General features: G+C 38.7%; 1 protein-coding gene across 1 annotated transcript in view; it reads right to left on the bottom strand.

The window, feature by feature from the left end:
• Positions 1–21,568, bottom strand: part of LOC109424754 (nose resistant to fluoxetine protein 6) — a 58,925-nt gene extending 37,357 nt beyond the window's left edge. Inside the window, exon 1 of the mRNA XM_029855000.2 lies at positions 20,866–21,568. Coding sequence (XP_029710860.1) covers positions 20,866–21,274 — 409 coding nt within the window. The 5' untranslated portion in view covers positions 21,275–21,568. The remainder of the gene's footprint in view (positions 1–20,865) is intronic.

The following is a 21,568-nucleotide window of genomic DNA, read 5'->3' as shown; positions in this document are numbered from 1 at the left end:
CACCCCAATATATTTTGGACCCTCTTCAGTATATATTTTGGACACCCGGTGTTTAAACTCGTTTGAAACTATTTTGGAAGAGTTTGCCGCTTGAATATGCTGGAACACATCCTAATTACTTGATTAACAAAGGCTGATTAGACGAACTTTGCGAAATTAATGCGCTAGAATGATAAACGTTTTTGTTTACAACTGCAAGTTTCCTCAGCACTGCAATCTCTTTTTGTAAACATGAGGCGGCACTCGCACGGCTGACGAGATTGGCAAAAAATAATTTCAAGGCAAATAAGGATATTTCCAGTGAGGAAATGATTGCTACTCGTGCAGAGCGATCCTATTTAGCGAATGATTCTAAAAATTTCCGTCATCTCATCATTAAACCTGTGTAAGTTGTGATAATAGGACACAGGGGGTCCAAAATATATGGGGGTCCAAATTATATTGGTTACCCTACTCAGACTTAGACGTGGGCGATCCTATATATGAAGGGTTATCCAAAACGCTCTGGAGAATTCCCAAAGCGCATTCTAATAAATCTAGTAAGTCTAAAATGCCATTAACAGGAGGAAAATGACAAGATAATATAACATTTATATGGTTTATGTAAGATAAAAGAATACAACATAACATAAGAGAACCATTTGATTAAATGTATTATCAGTAGTGAAATTACAATTAAAACAATATATTTACGGTACATTTTATTGTTTGAAACCATACATGTACCATACCATGTACGGTATATTTAAACCCACGTATCAGTATTTAGAACAGTTCATTTACAATAAAATGTATGGTTTTGCAAATATATATATATATATATATATATATATATAGAGTAATTTTTTTTTATATTGTTACGATACTTATTATAAAAATATTATTTACAATTCACTGTATGGTGTCTACATTACATCTTGTTGTTTTTAAATTTATATTTTTACAGTGGTGTCTATTGTAAAAATATGGTTCTAAATAGTACTGTTACAATACAACGTTCGGTTTTTCTACTGTATTTTTTATTCGGATTGAAATAAATGCAGGATCAAATAAAATATGATCTGGCGAAAACATCAAATTCTGATTAATTCACCCATTGAATGCACCAAATGCACTTGGCAAGTGTAAATTTATACACAGCCGATAAATTACCTACATCTAGATGGCTGCTGGTTGTGGGTCATATATGCTGTAAGCGATCAGCAGTTGAACTTCAATTTGCCGGCTGGACAAAACCCGTTTAAGAGAAGGGAGGGTGTGTTAAACTGGTCAACTATGTAAAGGCGTCTAAAGGCTGCCTACTAGGTCACTGCTAACGGAAGTCATCATGTTCATGCAACCCTTGAATCACATTTATGAAAACTGCCTCTTTTTTCGGAATATTGTATGGTATTGTATGATAAATTCACAATAATGCACAAAATAATACTTTAGGTGTACAAATTGATAGAAAATCAACGTTTTCAGCAACAAAAAAAATCGAACTAATCTCTCTTCTTGAAGAACAAGTGAAGAATTATATGAAATTTTCTGTCACTTACAGCAAGCTTATCATCAATCAAAAGGTGTCTCTGGCTTTCTGTCAATTGAACAAAGTAACACTCCAAATGATATTTGAATAGCAAATTGATGTAAATCGTGGGAAGTGCAAACTTCAGCTGGTCACATTTCATCTAGATAAATTCCCAGATACAAGCTATTGTTCGCACGCACGCGCTTACATTAACAAACTTTCCAGTAGATCACCCCTTGTAATCGTGGGACTCTGGAACACCATGCGGGAAATTACACTCGCATGCGTACTAACGCACTCCAGTCCAGAACATCCTACGACATAGCGATTTACAGCAACAACAACATCAAGTGTATCAGCCGGTTAATACAAAGGCCAACTACTTTCATCGTTCAGTAAACTGGAAAGTAAGTCAAGTTGCCCACCGGCCCACCGGTGTTTATCGGTAACCTTGACGACAACGGGTTTCCATTTTACTCGTCATCTTGCACATTCCTCCGGTCATCATCGATTCGCTGATGCGAGATCAAAAGAACCTGCTCAAGCGCCATTGATGCGATTCATGCGAACGTTATGTGACATTCGCGGTTGCTTCCAAGTAGCAGTGCTGTCACTACGCTGAAGAGAGTAATTAATTCGAATACTTAGCAAAGCTTAGCAATAGCGATCTCAGATCATAATGAGTTCCCAACTTGTCAACAATTAGTATCGTTTAAGAGTTTTACGTCAGTTTTGCTCCTAGTTGCTAAAATCGTGCTTGTTATCAACGTTGCCATAACAACGCAACGCTGGGACAATTAGCAATCTACCATCTGTTTGATAGTCGAACCTTAATTGGACGAATAAATTAATTATTCCATTTCCATACAATGATGCTGAGCTTCGTGAGGTACATCTTTATCCAGTTGTATCCATCGGCCCATGATTGAGTGCGATCACGTCAAAGATCGTTTGATCAATTACAATTGGCCACGTGTTACAGGAGCGTCTCGTTTTTTGTCTACCCTGAGGAATTCTTCAGTTATTTCATCTACCACCCGTAGTGAACCAACAACAAATCTGTTTTCGTGGAATCATTTAGGAAAAAGTTTGACAGTGTGTAATCTAAGTCGACAAAAATCGGTACTCATCTGTAGTGCCTTTGCCCCTACCTTAAGTTATTCGAAACGCGAGGATCTTTAATTAGGAAAATACCTTGCCTACTAGAGTTGGCGCATCAATTGCTAATTTTGTTGCACAACGAGTCCCCGAGGCTGATAGCTTTAAATACCTATTTCTTGCATATGTAATTTGTAAAGGAAGGGCGTTCCTGTGAATGTGATGATGATCGATGCAGGAGCTTAATAAGATTGTGCAACGCGCGGTTGGTTCATCTGAGCCACGTAGGTATAACTGTTTGGCATGTGATGACGTCCATTGGATAGAGCCTAGCGTGACAGGGATCAAAACGGGTATTTACCAATGTAGATATTTGATATTTACGCTTCAGTTGTTTGTTGATTGTTCCTGTAAGTTGGCTCTTTCAATGCATTACGAGTCAATAAACCATCAGCACTTTATTTCATGTTCTCTTTCTATTATAAATACATATAAGCACTAAATGTTTGAGCTGCTTCTTTGAGAAATTAATAAAAAAGATAACAATAATCTTAATAGACATATACAGGGTGACTACCCAAGTAACAATGAATGCTGAACAGTGAGAGGATTAGCTGAACAGTGGCTGGTTAATAATGGCAGTAGCTGAACACAATTACTGTTGTATATTGGTCTGAAGTATGGCTTATTCCACTTTTTTAAGGGGTTGTATATGTTTAGGTCGAGCACAAAATTGTTTTTATTTTATTCTTTTATTTTAAAGTATGGGTTCTTAAGAATGCTGTGTAAAATTTTCATAAAGATCCAAGCAGTACAAGCAAAGATATAGCGTTTTACGCCTTGCTCCCTTATGGGCGCGTAGTGCAAACTTGAAACTTTAAACACGATTATCTCGGAATTATGTTTTTGCCAAAAACGTCGATGTGGTGACTACGATTGCGGAAACAGTTTTGAACCGATTTCAACCATTTTTTTTTAGTGTTCGCTATTTATGTGTCGTGTCCGGACCAAAATACGTCCACTACCCTAGAAGGCGGAATAACAAGTTAAATACTTGAATAGAATATTCTTCATCTATGTAACCAGCTTTAAAGCATACACCAACATGCATAATTAATCATCTGTTGTTCAGCCTTTAATCAAATAATTCTTGACAGCTGACCCGAACATGTTTTCGTGAAGTCCACATTGCTAGTTCAGCCTTAATACAGGCTTAGTTCAACTTATGTCCTTGACTATTCAGATACAACAAGTAATGCTCTTGTTTTCAAGGATAAGTCTACAATTATGTGTGGTGTAGGTGTCAAGGTGAGTTACTATAAACCAAGAGGTCCGAGTTCAATTCCCAGTTTTCCCACAAATTAATTTATACATTCCAAAACATCTGTACTTGGAAATAGAAGCAGCAAATGGTAAAATAGGCTCACGCAAATGTTTTTTTTTATTTTTATATATAATTGATAAATTTAATTGATTTCTGATTAAGCGCATATTAAGCCTTAAAGCAACCTTTCAAAGAATCTCAATCGGGATAAGGTTGAATAAAATCACCAAAATTAGATGTTCAGGAGCTGAATAAAGGATTGTACCTTGTGCTCAGCTTTTGTTCAAATGAAGGCTGTTTTAGAATAGTTGCAGAAACGTTTGTACAGCATCAAATTGTTACCTGGGTAGTGCGCAACCCTAGCCAATGTTATAAACCAATGTTGTTTTAAATTGCTGGAAGATTCTCGCTCTCTTTCTTCTTGGCGTTACGTTCCAACTGGAACAAAGCTTGATCCTCAGCTTGGTGTTTTAAGAGAACTATCACAATTAATTACAGAGATCCCCCGCTGCCAAAGGATATTTTGCGTATTGCATATCGTGTGATATTTTTGAAGATATTTTATCTATAAGGTAGTTAAGAAAATTTAATTACGAAACGTTTCTGGGCCAACCTGGAATGGAACCCGCCACCCTCAGCTTAGTTTTGCTGATTGCACGTGCGCTTACCACGTTGGCTATATGAGCTTAAAGACTTTCTTTTTGAATTTCCTCTTGAACAGAACAAACAATAAATGCTTGTGATTTCCAGTCTACCAATTAACTTCTTCTTTCCGGCATCTCCGGGATTCCTCCAGGTTTACTTGTTTGGATTGCTCCAGAAATTTATTATGAGATTTTGTTTCAGATTTCCTGCTTGGATTGCTTCAAAAATTGCTGTCGGAATTCTTGCAGGGGTTTATCCATTAGAAACCCTGAAGGAATTTGAAGTGGGATTCCTCCAGAAATTCTAGCTGCGATTCCTTCAAGAATGTTTGCTCCGCTTCTTGTATTTTTGCTGTTGAATTCCGCCGAAAGTTGTTCCAGGAATTCTTCCGAGGATTCAGATGTTTCTCTTTAAGATTTTTCCAGGCATTTCTCCTGTGATTCTTTTGTTTTTAGATTCATGCAGGAACTCCTGCTAGAATTCCTTCATAAGCTCTTGCTGGTATTTCCGACTTTTTTCATTAATTTCTACATGAACTCCTACAACGATGTGTTCAGAGATTTCTGTAGATATTTCTGCAATAATTCCTATATGATGGCACAAGTTTTCCAAGTAGAGAAGAACGTCCCCCTGGAGCCGACCTACTGATTTCCTAGGGATTTTTTCAAGATTTTTTCTTAGAATTCCTTCAGAAATTTTTCTGGGAATTTCTTAAAATGTTCCTCTAATAATGCCTTCAGTTATTAGTCATACAGAAATTCCTTTAGAGATTTCAATACGATTCCTCTATCAGATTTCCTAATTGGGCATCCTCTATGGATTTCCCGGGGGTTCCTCTTAGGATTTTTGCAGGGTTATCTCTTGGTGTTCCCATATGAAAATCTCGTGGTATTGCTTCTGAAATTCCTTTAGAAGTTATTGTTAGAAATTCTCCTGGAATTCATGCTAGAATTTATCAATCCATTTCCATCCTGGTGTGATTCCTCCTTGAACTGCTCCAGATATCTCCTTACTCCTTTTTCCAGGAATTCCTCCATGGATTTCTAAAATAATTTCATCTGATAGCCACACAGGGATTTCTTCGAAGATTGAAATAAGGATTCTTTCAATAATTTTCAGGAAACGCTCTAGGAACTCCTCCAGGGATACTTCTAGGGTTTTCTACGGAGATTGTAGTAAGGATTCTTTAAGAAATTACTTAGGCGGCTTTTCCGGAGCTTCTGTAGAGGTTTTTGCAGAAACTACTTACGGAATTCCTTCAGAAACGCCTTGAGCGTTACATCCCGTTATTCCTCGAGTAATTTCTCCAAAAGTATCTAACTCTATACCAGGGATGAGAAATGTACTGGAAAAAACGGTTACCGGCTGTACATTTGATATTTTTCTACACGAATATCATAGGCCCAGCCAAACTTAAACTGTTCGAAAAATAAATGTCATAACATTTTTTTTTCCTGCAGCCTTCTTCCTCGAAACGGTTTTCAAGCGCGAGAGCGCCAGTACTCGAGCACAACGACGACAAAAATTTCTGTCTCTCCCGTTTTCGCCTTTTTCTGCGTTTCAAACCGCTTCTGGACAAACTTCTTTACATGCATCACAAAGCTAGGAGTGTGCTTTAGCTATTTGTGCAAATCGATTTAAATTATTTATTAAAACAAGTGAGTTATTAGCAGTTGAAAATATTTGACATTTTTCGCAATCACCCGCCTCAGCATGACTGCTCATAAATATTTTCGTGGGGAAGCGAAAACCATCAGGCGTCTGCTTGACTGCCGTCGGCGCGGCGTCTGATGGTATTGGTGCTGCCGTTGTTTTGTTTTTATTTTACTGCCAGTATCGATGAACGGAAAAGAGAAAAAAGTATTTTTGCCATCCCTGCTCTATACAAAAATTCAAATCAATCGGTTTGAAATTGACTTAGTTATAGCGGCAAGTGCCCAAAATAGGTAATCCTGCCCAAATGATACAATACCCTACCATCACCACCTTCCCATTCTGTAAAGCTTATAACGCCAAATTTGAACATTACTATACAAAAATATCAGTATCGGATTTAGAGAGATATGTTTACATAACAAATACATATAGGGTGGAATAGGTTAAAATGAACTCAGCACCGCATACCATCACTACCTTCCAATTCTGTAAAGATAAAACGTCAAGTTTGTACATTCACTATACAAAAAAATCATCAGCATGGAATTTAGGGGGTTATTTTCATTAAAATTATTAATATAGGGTAAAATAGGGTAAAATGGACCATTTCTTGAACTCAGCACCCCATCTCATCACTGCTATCCAATTCAGATAACATGAAATTGGTTGATTACTTTGTAAAAAGTTTTATAAAACTAATTTATAGAGATCTGTTTGCAAAATAACTTATATAGGGTGATATGGGGTTAAATGGGTCATTACATAGACAGCATGACCCCATCATCATTTAGTGCTGTAGAGCTGATAACATATTACTTGTCCAATCATAAGCTTAAATTATTGCAGCATTTGAAGCTATAGACGTTATATTCACCAATACTACTAATATAGGGGGAAGTGGGGTAAAATACGCCACTTCTTGGAATAAGGATAGCATGATGTTATCGTCATTCAATTTTGTAGATATGATAGCATGAAATTTGTTCATTCGTGTACAAAAAATCTGAATCAATTGAAATTACAGGCATACATTCATTAAAACTATAAATTTAGGATGAAATAGGGCAAAATGGGTCACTTATTAAGCTCAGCACTGCATGAACTCTTCATCACTCTATTCTGTAAACATAATAGTAGCATATTCGTCAATTTATGTACGGAAAAAATAGCGGCTTGTTGAGTTATGGAAGTATACCTTTTGAAAACGGCTGATTTAGGGTAAAATGGGGCAAAATGAACCCCTCCCGAGGTCTGCGCAGGATGAAACCATTACCATTCGATTTATCGGCCCATTTTCCATGGAAAATGCATCAGTTCAAGTTTCAAAACTAGCGGCTTCTAAATAAGTCCGATTACGGGCCCGTTTCTACCCACTGTGCTTTGGTTTGTATGAGGTGTCGTTCAAACCAACGGAGGTAGATGGTATGCTTGAAAGTAACTGACACTGAGAAAGATTACAAGTGGTAGTCGAAATACGCGTATCTGTCAAGGGATAAGCAAAATAGGGCGGAATTAAAAGGTACGAAACTGATTACACTCATTCGAATAACTGATGAACGATAATCTCCTAACCTGTATTCCTTTACATCTTGTTTGTTTGTTTGTTTGTTTGTTGAGAAAGCGAAATTCCACGAGTAAGCCCAACGGCCGAATGTGAATGCAAGTCGTATTCTTGACATGGTCTGAATGGACACTGGAAATTCCGAGAGTTTTGAAGAACCATTCCGTTCCGTGTTATCTTTCAAAACAACGATCAAGCATCAGTCTAACAGGATGTTATCAAGTTGTTTTCACGTCCATGTTGAGATCAAGTGTTTCAACTTTTTTCATTGCGAATTTTCAATGGTGCTTACTCAGAAGAATTGACTGATCATCATGCAGAAACCAAGCAGTCTGGACCATGTACCACTTGAACTCGAGAACCCATGATGAATCGGAGCGGATAAGTGCGTTTTGAGAGCGATTGAGTGAGAGGTGTCGAAAGTGGTCACATGATCGATGGAATGATACTTTCAGACAATCAGACCACCAATTTTGTCCAGCCGGATACGACTCTGGGACTATTATGCATTGTCCTTTTCCCGTGACACGCGTAAAGACGTAGAGCCGACATAAATTACTCATGCATGTTTGTTTTTTCTTCAGTCTTGACTTTACGTTGAACAGTATGAAATGATCATAAATATCACAATAAAATCAACCGCATTTTAGTCGTGCCTCCACACATTACATTTCAACTTATACCTCATCCGATGACAAACCATTTTAGCGTCATTGCAAACCGCCACATTATTGCCCTGTAATGCGCTCCTAGTTTACGTGGGAAAAAGTAATTAAAAAATAGCCCCCCCGCACCACCACACTCCGGACAGAGCAGCAGTGCACGTAATCAATTCGAAGGATAACTGCCGCCGAACGACAATATGAACGAACGCGTGCCAACGATATGGGGAGGTACAGATTGACCGCGCGATAATAATCGCTGCGCTGCTGTTGCATTGACCAAGTAAATCAAGTGCGAGCTAGGTACATCATAGAAGGCGGGTGGCTAATCCGCTCATACAGTAGTGGTTCAGTGTGTACCTATTGATGGATTTGTCCGCAGGCATTAGCGCCCCACAAATCTAGGCTTATTAGATTGTCGTGTAATTCATCAGACCTTGCGGTTTTTGCGTTTAATTTATGCAAAAAATAAATTGGGCGCAACATGAAGTTTCAACTAGGTGCAGCAAAAGTTATATTACAGTGAGCTTGTTAATGTGAGATGAAATTACTATAATTATTCCACTCTTGGCAACCCAAGGGCCCGGCATCTTCTCTGTTTAGAAAAAAAAAAAATAGAAAGGAACGCCTACTTCTCCACAAAAAAAAAACTATGTGGGGTTTTGTACCATTTGGGCAGGTGTACCTATTTTGGGCACTTGCCGCTATAACTAAGTCAATTTCATACCAATTGATTCGGATTTTTGAATAGGGTATTTTTCTCTGTTCGGGACATAACCACTGCGGCCAATATTTGATCTATTGTGGTATACCCCGCGTCCTTTGTATAGTGCATGTCGTATTACTTTATCACCATTGAGAAGTTATAAAGTATTCGATTCTGTTACAGTAGTCATTTTCAACTTAATCGCAAGAAAGGATTGATAGGTTCCGCTTTTAACACGCTCCTTTTTCAGTCAAAATCGGATCCCTTAACGAAAAAGTCAAGAAATGATACCGATATTGACCATGCATCGCACAGAAAAAAATATGTAATTAAAATTCAGCGAGAAATCATGCACATAAAGGGAATGCCAGAGTTAGTGCATTTTTACATGAGATATAATGTAAACTTACATTACCATAGTGTAAATTTCCGCCAACCATCGCGTAAATCATCATGGACTCCAACTGGTTACGTGACTATTAGCGGAAATTTTCACGATTGTAACGTAATTTTACATGATATCTCATGTAAATATGCACTAACTCTAGCATTCCCTTTATGTGCATGATTTGTCGCTAAATTTTACATGAGTATTTTTTTTCTGTGCGGAACCCTAGTCCTTACTGCCCCAAATCAGTGAACACCGAATAAAAGATTAGGATTCTTAATCCATTTTTTCCTTATTTCAAGATCCAGAAAGTGAAGACGTGGACTTTTGCAGCTTTGTCATTTTCTGCAAAAAGTCTGATTTTTTCTAATATTTTTGTAAACGTTTTGAAATTGGCTGAAGCGGAGCCCCTCATCAAGACAATTTTGGAGTTGCTGTGGTAGCTGATTATTTGTAGCACAACAAGATGCAGCGCTCGGGAGACAACCCTAGGATTGGTTTGCTGACTTCATAAGTACTTCAAGGCTCGCGGCAAGTTTGGGCTAGTATCGTCAAAAATTTCTACAACATTTGCTGAATCGCAAGGAGGGCAATTACAGATCGATACTCATCAATCTGAACTTCATGCACAAAAGGGCTTTCTTTACTGATATTGGATTGCGCAGAAACAAAACATCAGAAACCGGTGAGGTAGTTCCGATAACATTATTCAATATTTCATTTTCATCTATGTTACATGACGTGTTTTTTTTTTCTTGAAAACAAAATTAAATTCAATTATTAGACCTACTTGATAAGTAGATGTATTTTTGTAGGATAATTGAAGGATGTCGAGCCATTTGGGAACTTTGGAAACTTATGTCAATTGATTCATGATTGATTGAGTAATGCCAGAAAAATACCCAAAATATAAGCTCGTATCCAGCAGTAAGATTTTTGTACAAGCACAAAATAATCACCACTTTGCTTTCCAGGATCAATACCGGTAAATTAATTAATACTGACATACATAATTAACTATATTTCCACATATTGCTCAACCATATAAAACTAAATAAATCGGAGCGTTTGGTACGGTATGTCCACGCATCCTTCCTCCCCTGTAGATTCTAGAATTGCCTCGATTTTGAAGATTTCTCACTAAAATCTGGACAGTTGTAGAATCATCTTTGTGGTAAACACGACGCAGTAGGCCTGGCCGCTTTGATGCTTGTATCACATTTTACATATGCTGCAAGCATCAATATTGACAAGAAAAATGTTGCGGCGTAATCTAACCCAAAAATTTTCCAGGATGCTTTCTCGTACTGGCTGCGTTTAACATTGATTAGATTAGATTTCAAGATTCATCTCGGCCAGAACCAAGCCGAGACGTATCACTTTTACCAAGGTATGAAATGAGGGGCCCAGAATCAAAGGGGTGTGAGTGACCATTTTGTCGATTTTGAGCTGAGCATATCATAAAATTCTTCAGATTTCAAGCTTTCAGGAACTTTTTTAAGATTGTTTAATTAAGATTAATTTAATTTAATTAAGATTGAAAAAATTACAATAAATCAGAGAAAATTGGGTTGGTTTTGAAGCTCCATACATTTTGTAGAGGCCCATATAGCCGAGGCGGTAAACGCACGGGTATTCAGCATGACCATGCTGAGGGTGATGGGTTCGATTCCCGGTCGGTCCAGGGTCTTTTCGTAAAGGAAATTTCCTTGACTTCCTTGGGCATAGAGTATCTTCGTGCCTGCCACACGATATACGCATGCAAAATGGTCATTGGCAGAGGAAGCTCTCAGTTAATAACTGTGGAAGTGCTCATAGAACACTAAGCTGAGAAGCAGGCTTTGTCCCAGTGAGGACGTTACGCCAAGAAGAAGAAGAAGACATTTTGTATGGGATGAAAAATTGGTCAAAAACTTTAAATTTCATTTACTCGAAAGTAGGTTTACACCCCTTGGCTTCTGACCCCCTCAAATGTAATAAGGACCAAAGTTTTTCCTTTAATTACTAAAACAGGCTGTTCCATAGTTGGAAGCAGTTAGGACTAGGGTTTGGTTTGGTAGATCTTTCACCGCATCGCAAAAGGTGATCTACCCACGCTACGGGCTCCGTTGAAGATCGAGCATGTTTTAAACTCCCTCAATCATTTATCCATCAGCACGTGTCGCCTGACACCTTGGATTGGGCCCAGACAACCAATTTGCACGTATAATGAAGTTCATGGTCATGTTATACGTACTTTTATGCGGTAAAGCTACATTACATAAGATGCAGTAAAAGTGCCTTATGCGTACAAAAGTGGAGGTGCTAATGGAAAAATAATTCCGCTATATGACTTGAACAGATATCTTATGCGATGCACGGTATGCCCTATTGCGACGTAATATAGCATCTTATGCAACTTAAAAATATCCGAAATAAAAAAATCTTGTCCCCTAAGTATCGAACTAATAACCTTTGGATTATCGAGCCGCACTTCACACTTAACACCAAACACTACTTATGAAACACACTGATTAATTGTCATGACATTCTAACTCACCTCAGTGCTTGTTGGAATGCTTTTGGTTTTCCGTGCCCTGTACGTCTTCGGCAGGCTATCTGGAGATCAAAATGATGTAGCATGTTTTCCCTCACAGTTACCACTACTCCTCTCTTGCTAGCACCACCCATTGTTAATTATCAGGTCAACAAAACAAAAATGATGATTTTGTAACTTATTTTGTAACCATAATGATGACTTTTCACTTTTTTGTAGCTTTTTGGCACTCCAACAGCACCTTATTCATTGTTATCAGATATCACATCGCAATATGCCAACGTTAACGATTCTAGCTTATGCGAGTTTGTATGTACATTTAAACGAGTTTATTTTCACTTTTATGCGATTTAGTTTGTACACCAATGCGGGTTAAACTGACATAATAAGAAGAGTACCAAGCGAAGTCGTATAATCATCGCAGTACGCAATTATGCGAATTCAATTGACACTTTGCGAGTTCACTCGAACGCTTTTGCGAATAAGCAAAGTTCGTCGGAACAAAACATCGGAATATCGTCTACCACGATGTAGTCATACATTATAAAAGTTAATTTGCACTCTTATATGGTTTTACCAGATACATCGCAGTAAGTTCAAAAACTAACATCATATGCGATGAAAATTGTCCCACAGCTGTACATATATGCGATAGTGACTCAAAATAATACTTTATACGATGTACAGCGTGTATCCTTATGCGATTCCTGGTTGTCTGGGGGATTACCTGTATGGTGGACTTTTACCCCCGGAACAGGTGGTCCGTAGTGCTATTCTAAGCCGGCAGCTACACGGACCAATTGTATAGGGTTAGATACTGTACGTATCTCACCATGTGACAAAACTGAAGTTATCTATATATATAAAAATGAGTTTGAAGTTCCTTTGAGGCAACAAAACTCAAGAATGGATGAACTGATCAGCGTGATTCTTGCACGGTTCGGTTCGTATTCATAGTGGCTGTGTTTATATGTACAAAAAGTAAAGAAAACCAACTAGAAAAGTAAGAAAATCGATAAAATACTGATTTTTCATGAGCTGGGAAGGAAATCAACACGATCGAAATAAAACAAATTTAGAGTGCGGTGCTGTTTTGAGCTCAACAGTTGTCAAACTTCTGCAAAACGGCAAGACAAAGTTTGCCGGGACAGCTAGTTAGGTATAAAATTTGAATTAGTTATATAGGCAAGTGCCTAAAATAGGTACAGCTGCCCAAATGGTACAAAACCATAGTCTATGGGTAGCGCCTTATCATCAATGTCAATGTCCGGCGATGATTTCGTACCTTTATAAACCCAAGCTTCTTAGCTTTACTAAGCTTCTTTTTTTCTCCGTCTTGTTTCTTTCATCTTCTTATTCTTCTATTGAATTTCTCTCATTTTTTCTCATCTTCTACTTCTCACGCGACCAACTACAAAGGTATCTGCTTTCCAGTTCAGAGTTACTGAGAGCTTTCTTTGTCAGTTGATCATTTTCCATTTGTGTACCGTGTCATAGGTACGATATTAATATTCTCATAAAAATGTCCTACGATATCCTCTACTGTCTGGACTTCGTAGGCTTTTGTCCATATACTGGGTTTCTTGTTGATGTTTAGACTACTGTGATAATTTGAGAATCCACTGAATCATCATTTCCCAGCGACATTTCACACTAATTAAATTGATTTTGTTTACCTGTTGTGCATCCGATGCCCCTGTGATGAACTCAACGGAACTTGTGTATGCCAGCCGCTGCGAAGTCGTGTGCGAAATTTGACTGTGATGATAATGAATTTCGGCCGAGTCTAAATGGGTGCACATGTCGCAATAATATTTTAAAACATGTATAAAGCGTGGCTTTTCGCCGTCTTTTACGTAATTTAGGGGGGGTGGGGGTAAGACGGACATGTTTAGAAAACACTCTATTTTGACAGGGTAAACAATGCGATAATTAAAATTTTATCTCCATACTATATACTTCAACTAAGGTACTTTACAGTCTGCAAGCCGATTTTGCAATGAAATTTGATTTTCCATTACTTTTGAGATAATTAAAAAGTGATCTCCAAATGTATGTTTTTGAACAGTGTGGGTAAGACGGACCGGTAGGGTGGGTAAAATGGACACGTTTGGAAATTTAGCTAATACGCCTCTAATTGTGTTAAATAATGTTTGTGGCCGTTTGTATTCGGTAGATCAATCATAGTAGAATCTAAATTTGGCCTTGAATCTCTTAGCGAAACGAGTTTTTGCAAATTAAAATCTATTTTTTAAATTGGAAACCTCCATAGACTGATAAACGCCTAACAGTATGCAATGTTCTGGTGATTTTACAAAGTTCAAACTGTTCCAACAACAAAAATTCTAATATGATTAATTTTTGAACAAAAGATCAATATGAAATGCTTTTTACGGCTTCCACAATCATTTTTGTATTCCATAGATTTCAATCTGTGAACAATGTGTGGGTCTGAATGTATTTCTTACGGCACTATCAAAGTAACCCCAACACTGTCCGTCTTACCCACCCTCAAGGCGGACCGTCTTACCCCCACACAACGCAAAATATTCATTCCATCACCGTTATTCATAATCCATGAAATTTACGTGAATTTCGTTGTGTATAGGACGGAACAGTTTAAAACTACTGGGGAACTCAAAATAAAATGCAAAAACTCAGCAATTTAATGTTAAAAAGCTTATTTATTGCTGCCTCAAAATTAGATCCCAGCAAAAAAGCGTGTAGCCTGGTAAATGATTGATTATTTTTTGCACTTTTGACATATGTATTCTCTCGTGGAGTGGTTTAATAATCATCAACTGATAAGAAGACATAGATAATCGTTAAAGAAAGTCAAATTTCTGCTCTTAAGTGACAGAACTAGTCAGTGGTCCGTCTTACCCACCCGGTCCGTCTTACCCCCACCCCCCTACGCATTTTCAAAACGATTGATTAACAGTTTTTAGAAATGCAAAAAAAACGCAAATTCACTGTCATGATGATTGAAAACTATGTGCCATTGGGGCAGCACGCGAGTCGAATTTGGATCGTGCAACATTTTTGTTTTTCATAATACAGTGATAATTAGTATTACGTTACACAAAAGTAGAAACCGGCTGAATTCACTCTACCTTGGGGTGAACGAAATCTGCAAATAAACGTAGCGAAGGCAGGGCTCGTCTCTTGAAACGGGCAAACATGGTCGATATTTTTTGGAATCAAGCTCTTTAGATCACTTTTAAATTCTTAACCTTTGCGTTCCTGACGTATTTTTCGTACTCAAATTTTGATATTCTTATAGCTCCATTTTCTACAATTTTTACCCGACTTTGATGAAAATTTGACAGAACAACCGGAAACTACCACCGTTTGATAGAATGCACGGGTAGGTAAAGTTGGATGACCGGTTCCGAATTTATACGGAAACCCAGTGGAGTACGTCAGCTAAAGAAAATAGAGTCGAATGAACATCAGAATTGTAATTATCGGGTAAGTCGGTCATGAGCAGTACTGAAACTCCCCGACTCAATAGCCTCAGGGTCGGTACGCTCACGTCCCGTAACTCGCGGGCAGGGAACTCTCACACTTAGAAATAGATAATCACAACAGCACTTCACGGACAACTACACTTTATTCAGGTTTTATATTGTATATTTCTGACACTTCCTTCTCCCTTTTATCTCTCACTTCCTTAAAGCTAACCTGACCTTATCGTTGAGGGGCCCTCTCCTGCAGCACTCCACCACTCCTAGTCTCCACTGCGTCCTGGATACTGTGCGCGATGGCGGCGCACGGTACTCTATACCGCTATGAGCAACGACAACGTCCTTCGGGTTCGGGTGGTTTGGGTGGCACTACACGGGTTCCTGAACCTCCTACGCGTCTCAGTCCTGCCGATACGACGACGGATCGGCCTTCGGCAAGTTCTGTGCCGGAATTCGCCCAGATGGTCACGGAGACGACGTAGGGAAATTGGTCGGGCACTTTCAAGTCAAAACGGCGGGGTTCTGTAGCACAGAGAGGGCATTACTCACAGGTTTTAAATGTTACGGTTACTGGTATTACCTGTAGTCCAATTCTCTGACACTTCTTCCACTTTTCAACTTTCTCCAATAACTCTGCATAGAACTTTCCAAACTTTTACTTCGAATTCTTCAGTTTTAACTTTAAGCCGTCAAACTGTCTTAGTCGACGAACTCTGGGCAAGTGATAGCATACCGAGTCGTTGACTGCCTTGAGGTTCATGACCTCGTTCCTCGGTCATTGCCCTCTCTAGCCATCCCATTTCTCAATGGCCCCGTTACGCCACCCCTCATGGCCGCTCAATGAGTGGTAACCAGTCCCTCTGGTGGTGGGGGTTTCAACTACAGTGTGTAGTATTGATGGTTGCTGTTTAGGGTGGTGGAGCCTGACGTTGTCCTATCTAGCCTATCGGGAGCTATAAGCTGGATGGAATCTACACTAAACACGAGTATTACCTGCCATTTAACATTTCACGCAACACAAATCACGAAATTCTCGGTAACACTCACGACACAAACTTACCAACACTTACAGAATTTGAGTGCGCAAAATACGTCCGGACTTAAAGGTTAAGCGCATAAAACAGCTGCTGTGCAAAATTTGGGTACGATTGGTTACGTCCTGCATTTTGCATTACGATTGAATTATAAATAGGATTTAGTACACTGTTGTTGATTTTTTATGTATGATATGCGAATGTATAATATTTTTAAATCGTAAATAATGTACGTATAGTTATTTATGTGACGAGTTGCAAAAAGTTGATTTTTTCAGCACGAGTCGTACATTTAAATACGAAGAGTGCTGAAAACAGCGATGCAACGAGTTCCATACAACTCATTTCAGTTGCATTATGAACCTGGTACGGAAAAGTTGGTCATTATGCTACTGAAATGAGTAGTATAAAATAGATGTTATGACCCTGAATTGCATAATAGTAGTTTACGCAACAAGGTGTAGAATGACGATTTTTACAGCACGAGTCGTACATTTATCAAACGAGGCTTGCCGAGTTGGATAATTACGACGAGTGCTGTAAAAATCGAGTTCTGCACCGAGTTGCGTACAACGTTTTTTGCAAGTTCATAAATTACCGCTTGAGGATAGTTTTTACAAAACTTTTTCATCAAACTGCATACCGATGCTCATAGCCATGTTTAAGAAAATCTGATCATAGCAGGTCTTACTGTGCAGTTGTCACTAATTTTCAAAACTGCGTCCAGAAAGCATCAAGAAGTTGATCAAAACTGAAAACAGTGCTGTAATGGTTCATTACGCAACGCAAATCAGTGCTGTAATGAACCATTACAGCACTGTTAATTTGGTGTGGGAAAGTAGGCCTTTTCCTGTCAGATTTGCGTGAGGTAAAACAGCTTATTACGATGAGAAATTGCAAAAAAGCTTTTATGCAATTCAGTATCATAATTTATATTTTTACTAATCATTTCAGTATCACAATGACCTACTTTCCGTACCGGTTGATGATGCAAATCAAATAAGTTGTATAATGAAAAAATCATCGTATAAAACTTTGTATGGAACTCGTTGCGAAACTGGATTTTTTTTTTCAGCACTCTTCGTGTTTATCCAACTCGACAAGCCTCATTGGATAATGTGCTCATGCTGTAAAAATCAACTTTTTGCAACTCGTTACATAAACAACTATTACTTCTTCTTCGTGTTATAACAGGGGTTCCCAACCTTTTTTAAGTGGCGACCCCCTTAAAGAATTATCAAAACATCTGCGGCCCAAAGAAAATTTTTAGAAAAAAATATTAATTAACCCTTATGTGGCCGGCAGGGTACCCGGGTACCCAGCCCCCATTTAAAAGACACGGTGTAGAAAAAAGCAAAAAAATTGCCAGCCACATAACGGTTAAATTTACGAAACCGAGTTTTTTTGGGTGCAGTGACGTAGCCAGAAATTTACTGTGGGAGGGATTTTCGACGATCAATGATACGTTTTTTTTTATTCGACACTCACATTTCGTAAACAATGATGTCATGTACATTCAATGTGAGTCGTGGCAGAAAATTAGCGGCGCAGCCAAAATTTTTTTCTTCAGAAGACCTTCTATACCGGTCGCGGACCACCGGTTGGGAACCCTTGTATTATAACATCTCTACAGGAACACAGCCTTCTCCCAGCTTTATAGCAATTGTAGTCTACAGAAGACAGTTGACGATAGCGGAAGCGAAACTGGTTAGTGCAGCTTAAATCACAACTTCTAGCTTTAGTTATCAACGAATGAAAATAAACCAACATCTGATTGAAAAGTATGTCATATCTCATACTGCCCGAATTAAAAAAAAAAGACACTACACCGTCTTCAACCAGAGGTTGTACAGACTGAACAAGCACTAACATATGACAACGGACATCACACATAACTCCCAGTGGCCCAGTGGAGAATTTTCCGTTTGACGAAAAGTTTTCCCCGACTGGAGCGGGAATCGAACCCACACTCCGTGGCTTACGAAACGTCTAGATGACTGACGCCTCTAGCCGCACTGCCACGAAGCCCACAAATGGCTACGTTTTCACTGCCTTTCCGCTTTATTTTCCAGAGCTTAACTGCTGCCGTGAATAACAAGTCAGTCCCAACTGTAAAAAGAACGTACTCTGAAGTTTTGTAACATCAACATGTGCATGTTCCATAAAATTTATATATATATAAGGTGCGGGCACCGGTTTTGCCCAGTCTAAGGGAAATCATTTTTATAAAAATAATCAATAATCTAATGAAAACTGTAAATCAAAGGGGTACCGCTGTCCGATCATTTTTGCACATTTTGAACGCCTTGTCACGCCTAGGCATGTGAACGAAACCATTTGGTACTGTGTATAAGTAAAATTCAGCATATCAGTAGTTCAGTGTCAAAAATTGAGCTCCTGAGATAGAATCACCGATTGTCGTGGATAGAAGAATGGAAGAATAATGCTTAAGACTCCAATTAGAATTAGTATGGTGAGATCTTTCTGTATTTTTTTCTATTTATACTCATATTTATAACATCCAAATATTACAGCTAAATGTTTATTTGGGGAGGGTTGGATACCATAACTTTTGATCTCGTTCAGAGAGCGGCATAGAGGCGCTTAAGCCTAGGCTTGAGAGCCAGGGCATACGGGGTAAATACCGTTGTCTCATCCTAGGACTCCAGTGGATATAGAGTGGCAATTACATTCTTAGCATAGTCACTCCCAACAATGCGGCACATTATTCTCACTTTTCAAGGAACAATTGGTACGAGATGTCCCCGTTTTCTGATTTCAATAACAATAACAACGCTACACAGTAAGCCAGGCCGCTTTAATGCTTGTAATGCATCTCTGATGCACTGCAACCATTAATAATTGAGAAATTACCCGAGGACGCAACGCTCAAGGCATTCCTGAAGGAATCTCGTTAGTAGTCCGAAGAAAAATCATTGAAGAAATTCATATTGCAATCGTTGAAGAAGTCTCTGTTAAGATGTCAGATGAAATTTCTTTAAAAATTTATGGAAAACTAGCTGTACCCGGCAAACTTTGTCTTGCCTACTGCGTTTTTTGACGTTTCAAGTTTATAGCCAAACCCAAGTCCCCGGTGAAAGAGGTATAGAAAATCAGTTTTCGAAAACTCTCAACTTGTTCATGTTTTAGGCCTCATAAACCTTCCTTGGGTGAAAACTAACAGAACAAAACTAAGACGACCAAAATCGGACCTTCCATTCGCAAGTTATGCGCGGTCCCACGTATGTCACTGTATTTATATATATATATATATATATATATATATATATATATATATATATATATATAGGTTCCTGAAAAAAGTACTAGGGAAACATTTGAAGAAGTTCCAGGAGGAATCACAGCAGAAATGGATTGATGAACTCCAGGAGAATTTCCAATAAGAATTTCTAAAGTAAATTATCTAAAGTATTCGAAAGAACAGCCTATGATTCAAAGAAGGAAAAATCTTTGATAATATATTGACAGTTTTAACGATAACTAATCCCTGGATATTAAAACTAGAAAGAATAGCCTATGATTAAAAGAAGGAAATACTTCTGATAATCATATTGGCAGTTAGAATGTCAAAAACTTCCTCTGAATTATTTTGATCATGATTCGGCCAAACGACCCTTTCGGCCATATGGCATTCGGCCATATGGCGTTCGGCCAAACAGAATTCGACCAAACGGCATTCGGCAATTTTAATAATGGATGGACTGGTTTGTGGCACAAAAACGGCATAAATGTATTATTTTCCAAAAAAAAAATATAGTTTTGCCATTTTCAAAAGTAACATGAGATTTACTCATTCCGTATTTTTATATGACACCCAAAAGCCACAACTGAATAAATATTGGCTATAAAAAGGCAATTCTGGGTGAATAACACTTTTATGTCTGTGCTTTAAAAAAAAGCTGAAAAATCGGGTACTCACTGTACTCATATTTTTCTCTGATATAGGAGTAGGTAGGTTTGCATTAACTTTGCTGAAGACAGAAGTCAGTGGGTGATTTTTATACAGCCGGCCCCAAAGGGTTAAGAAGACTGTAAACATACCATGAAAAAGAAATGAGTTTTAGAAGTAAATCATTTGATTTTCTTTTACAAATTAGAAATCTTCAAATAGTTCAATAAAGCACCCAGAAATCTATGACGTTGAAAAACTGCATAACATTTGCCCCTAAATTAGGGGCAAAGCTTATTTTACATATGATCATTAATTTAAGACCAAAACCTACAATTCATTGAATAACAATCAACGACACTTACTTGCCACAGCCCAAGCTTCTCTCCGCTCGATCGCCTCCAGCGTAGCATTCAAATCACGCATGCAGTCCACCCCCTTCACATCACTCATCACTTGCTGCAGCACTTTCAAAAACTCGCGATCCATCCCCCCAAAAATGCTATTTTCACCATTCTCCGCAAAATTTGGCACTCGTTTCACCTCCAATTTCAACGCCCGCCCCGCGGACAGTCCCTGATCTTTTGTCCCCACTGCCGTCAGGATCTTCTTCCGCTCACCGGGCACATGCAACTGACCACCGCCAGTCTTCTGATCATAGTCCCCATCATAGAGCTCACTTCGATCGGCAGTCACCGTCGTGGTCGTCGTTACCAAGCCTACCGCGATCACCCCCAGGATCGCCGGCCACCAGCACCGCACTTTCAGTTTCATAGCTCACTTTGCGTTGTTGATGATCACTTACTACTGCAAATGCACTTTCAGGAGAATTGATTTCTCACGGAAAACAACCAATATTGATCGTCACTCGCCGGCTCTATCTACTATTTGCTTATCGCCGTCATCATATCTTCCGCAAAAACAAGAATCTTCCAAAGGGCATTCGCACGGGATGATCGCGCACGGCTAGCGATCGATATCGATGATCAATGTTGGGAGATGTCCGGTTTCGAGCGTGCGGTCCGGGTCGCGATCGGGCTGAGACTGTACTGCCGCGCACTGACAGAG

The sequence above is a fragment of the Aedes albopictus genome, chromosome 1, assembly GCF_035046485.1.
Source record: "Aedes albopictus strain Foshan chromosome 1, AalbF5, whole genome shotgun sequence".
Lineage (NCBI taxonomy): Eukaryota > Metazoa > Arthropoda > Insecta > Diptera > Culicidae > Aedes > Aedes albopictus.
Note: the sequence above shows the minus strand (reverse complement) of the source record. Positions and strands in the feature narration are given on the sequence as shown.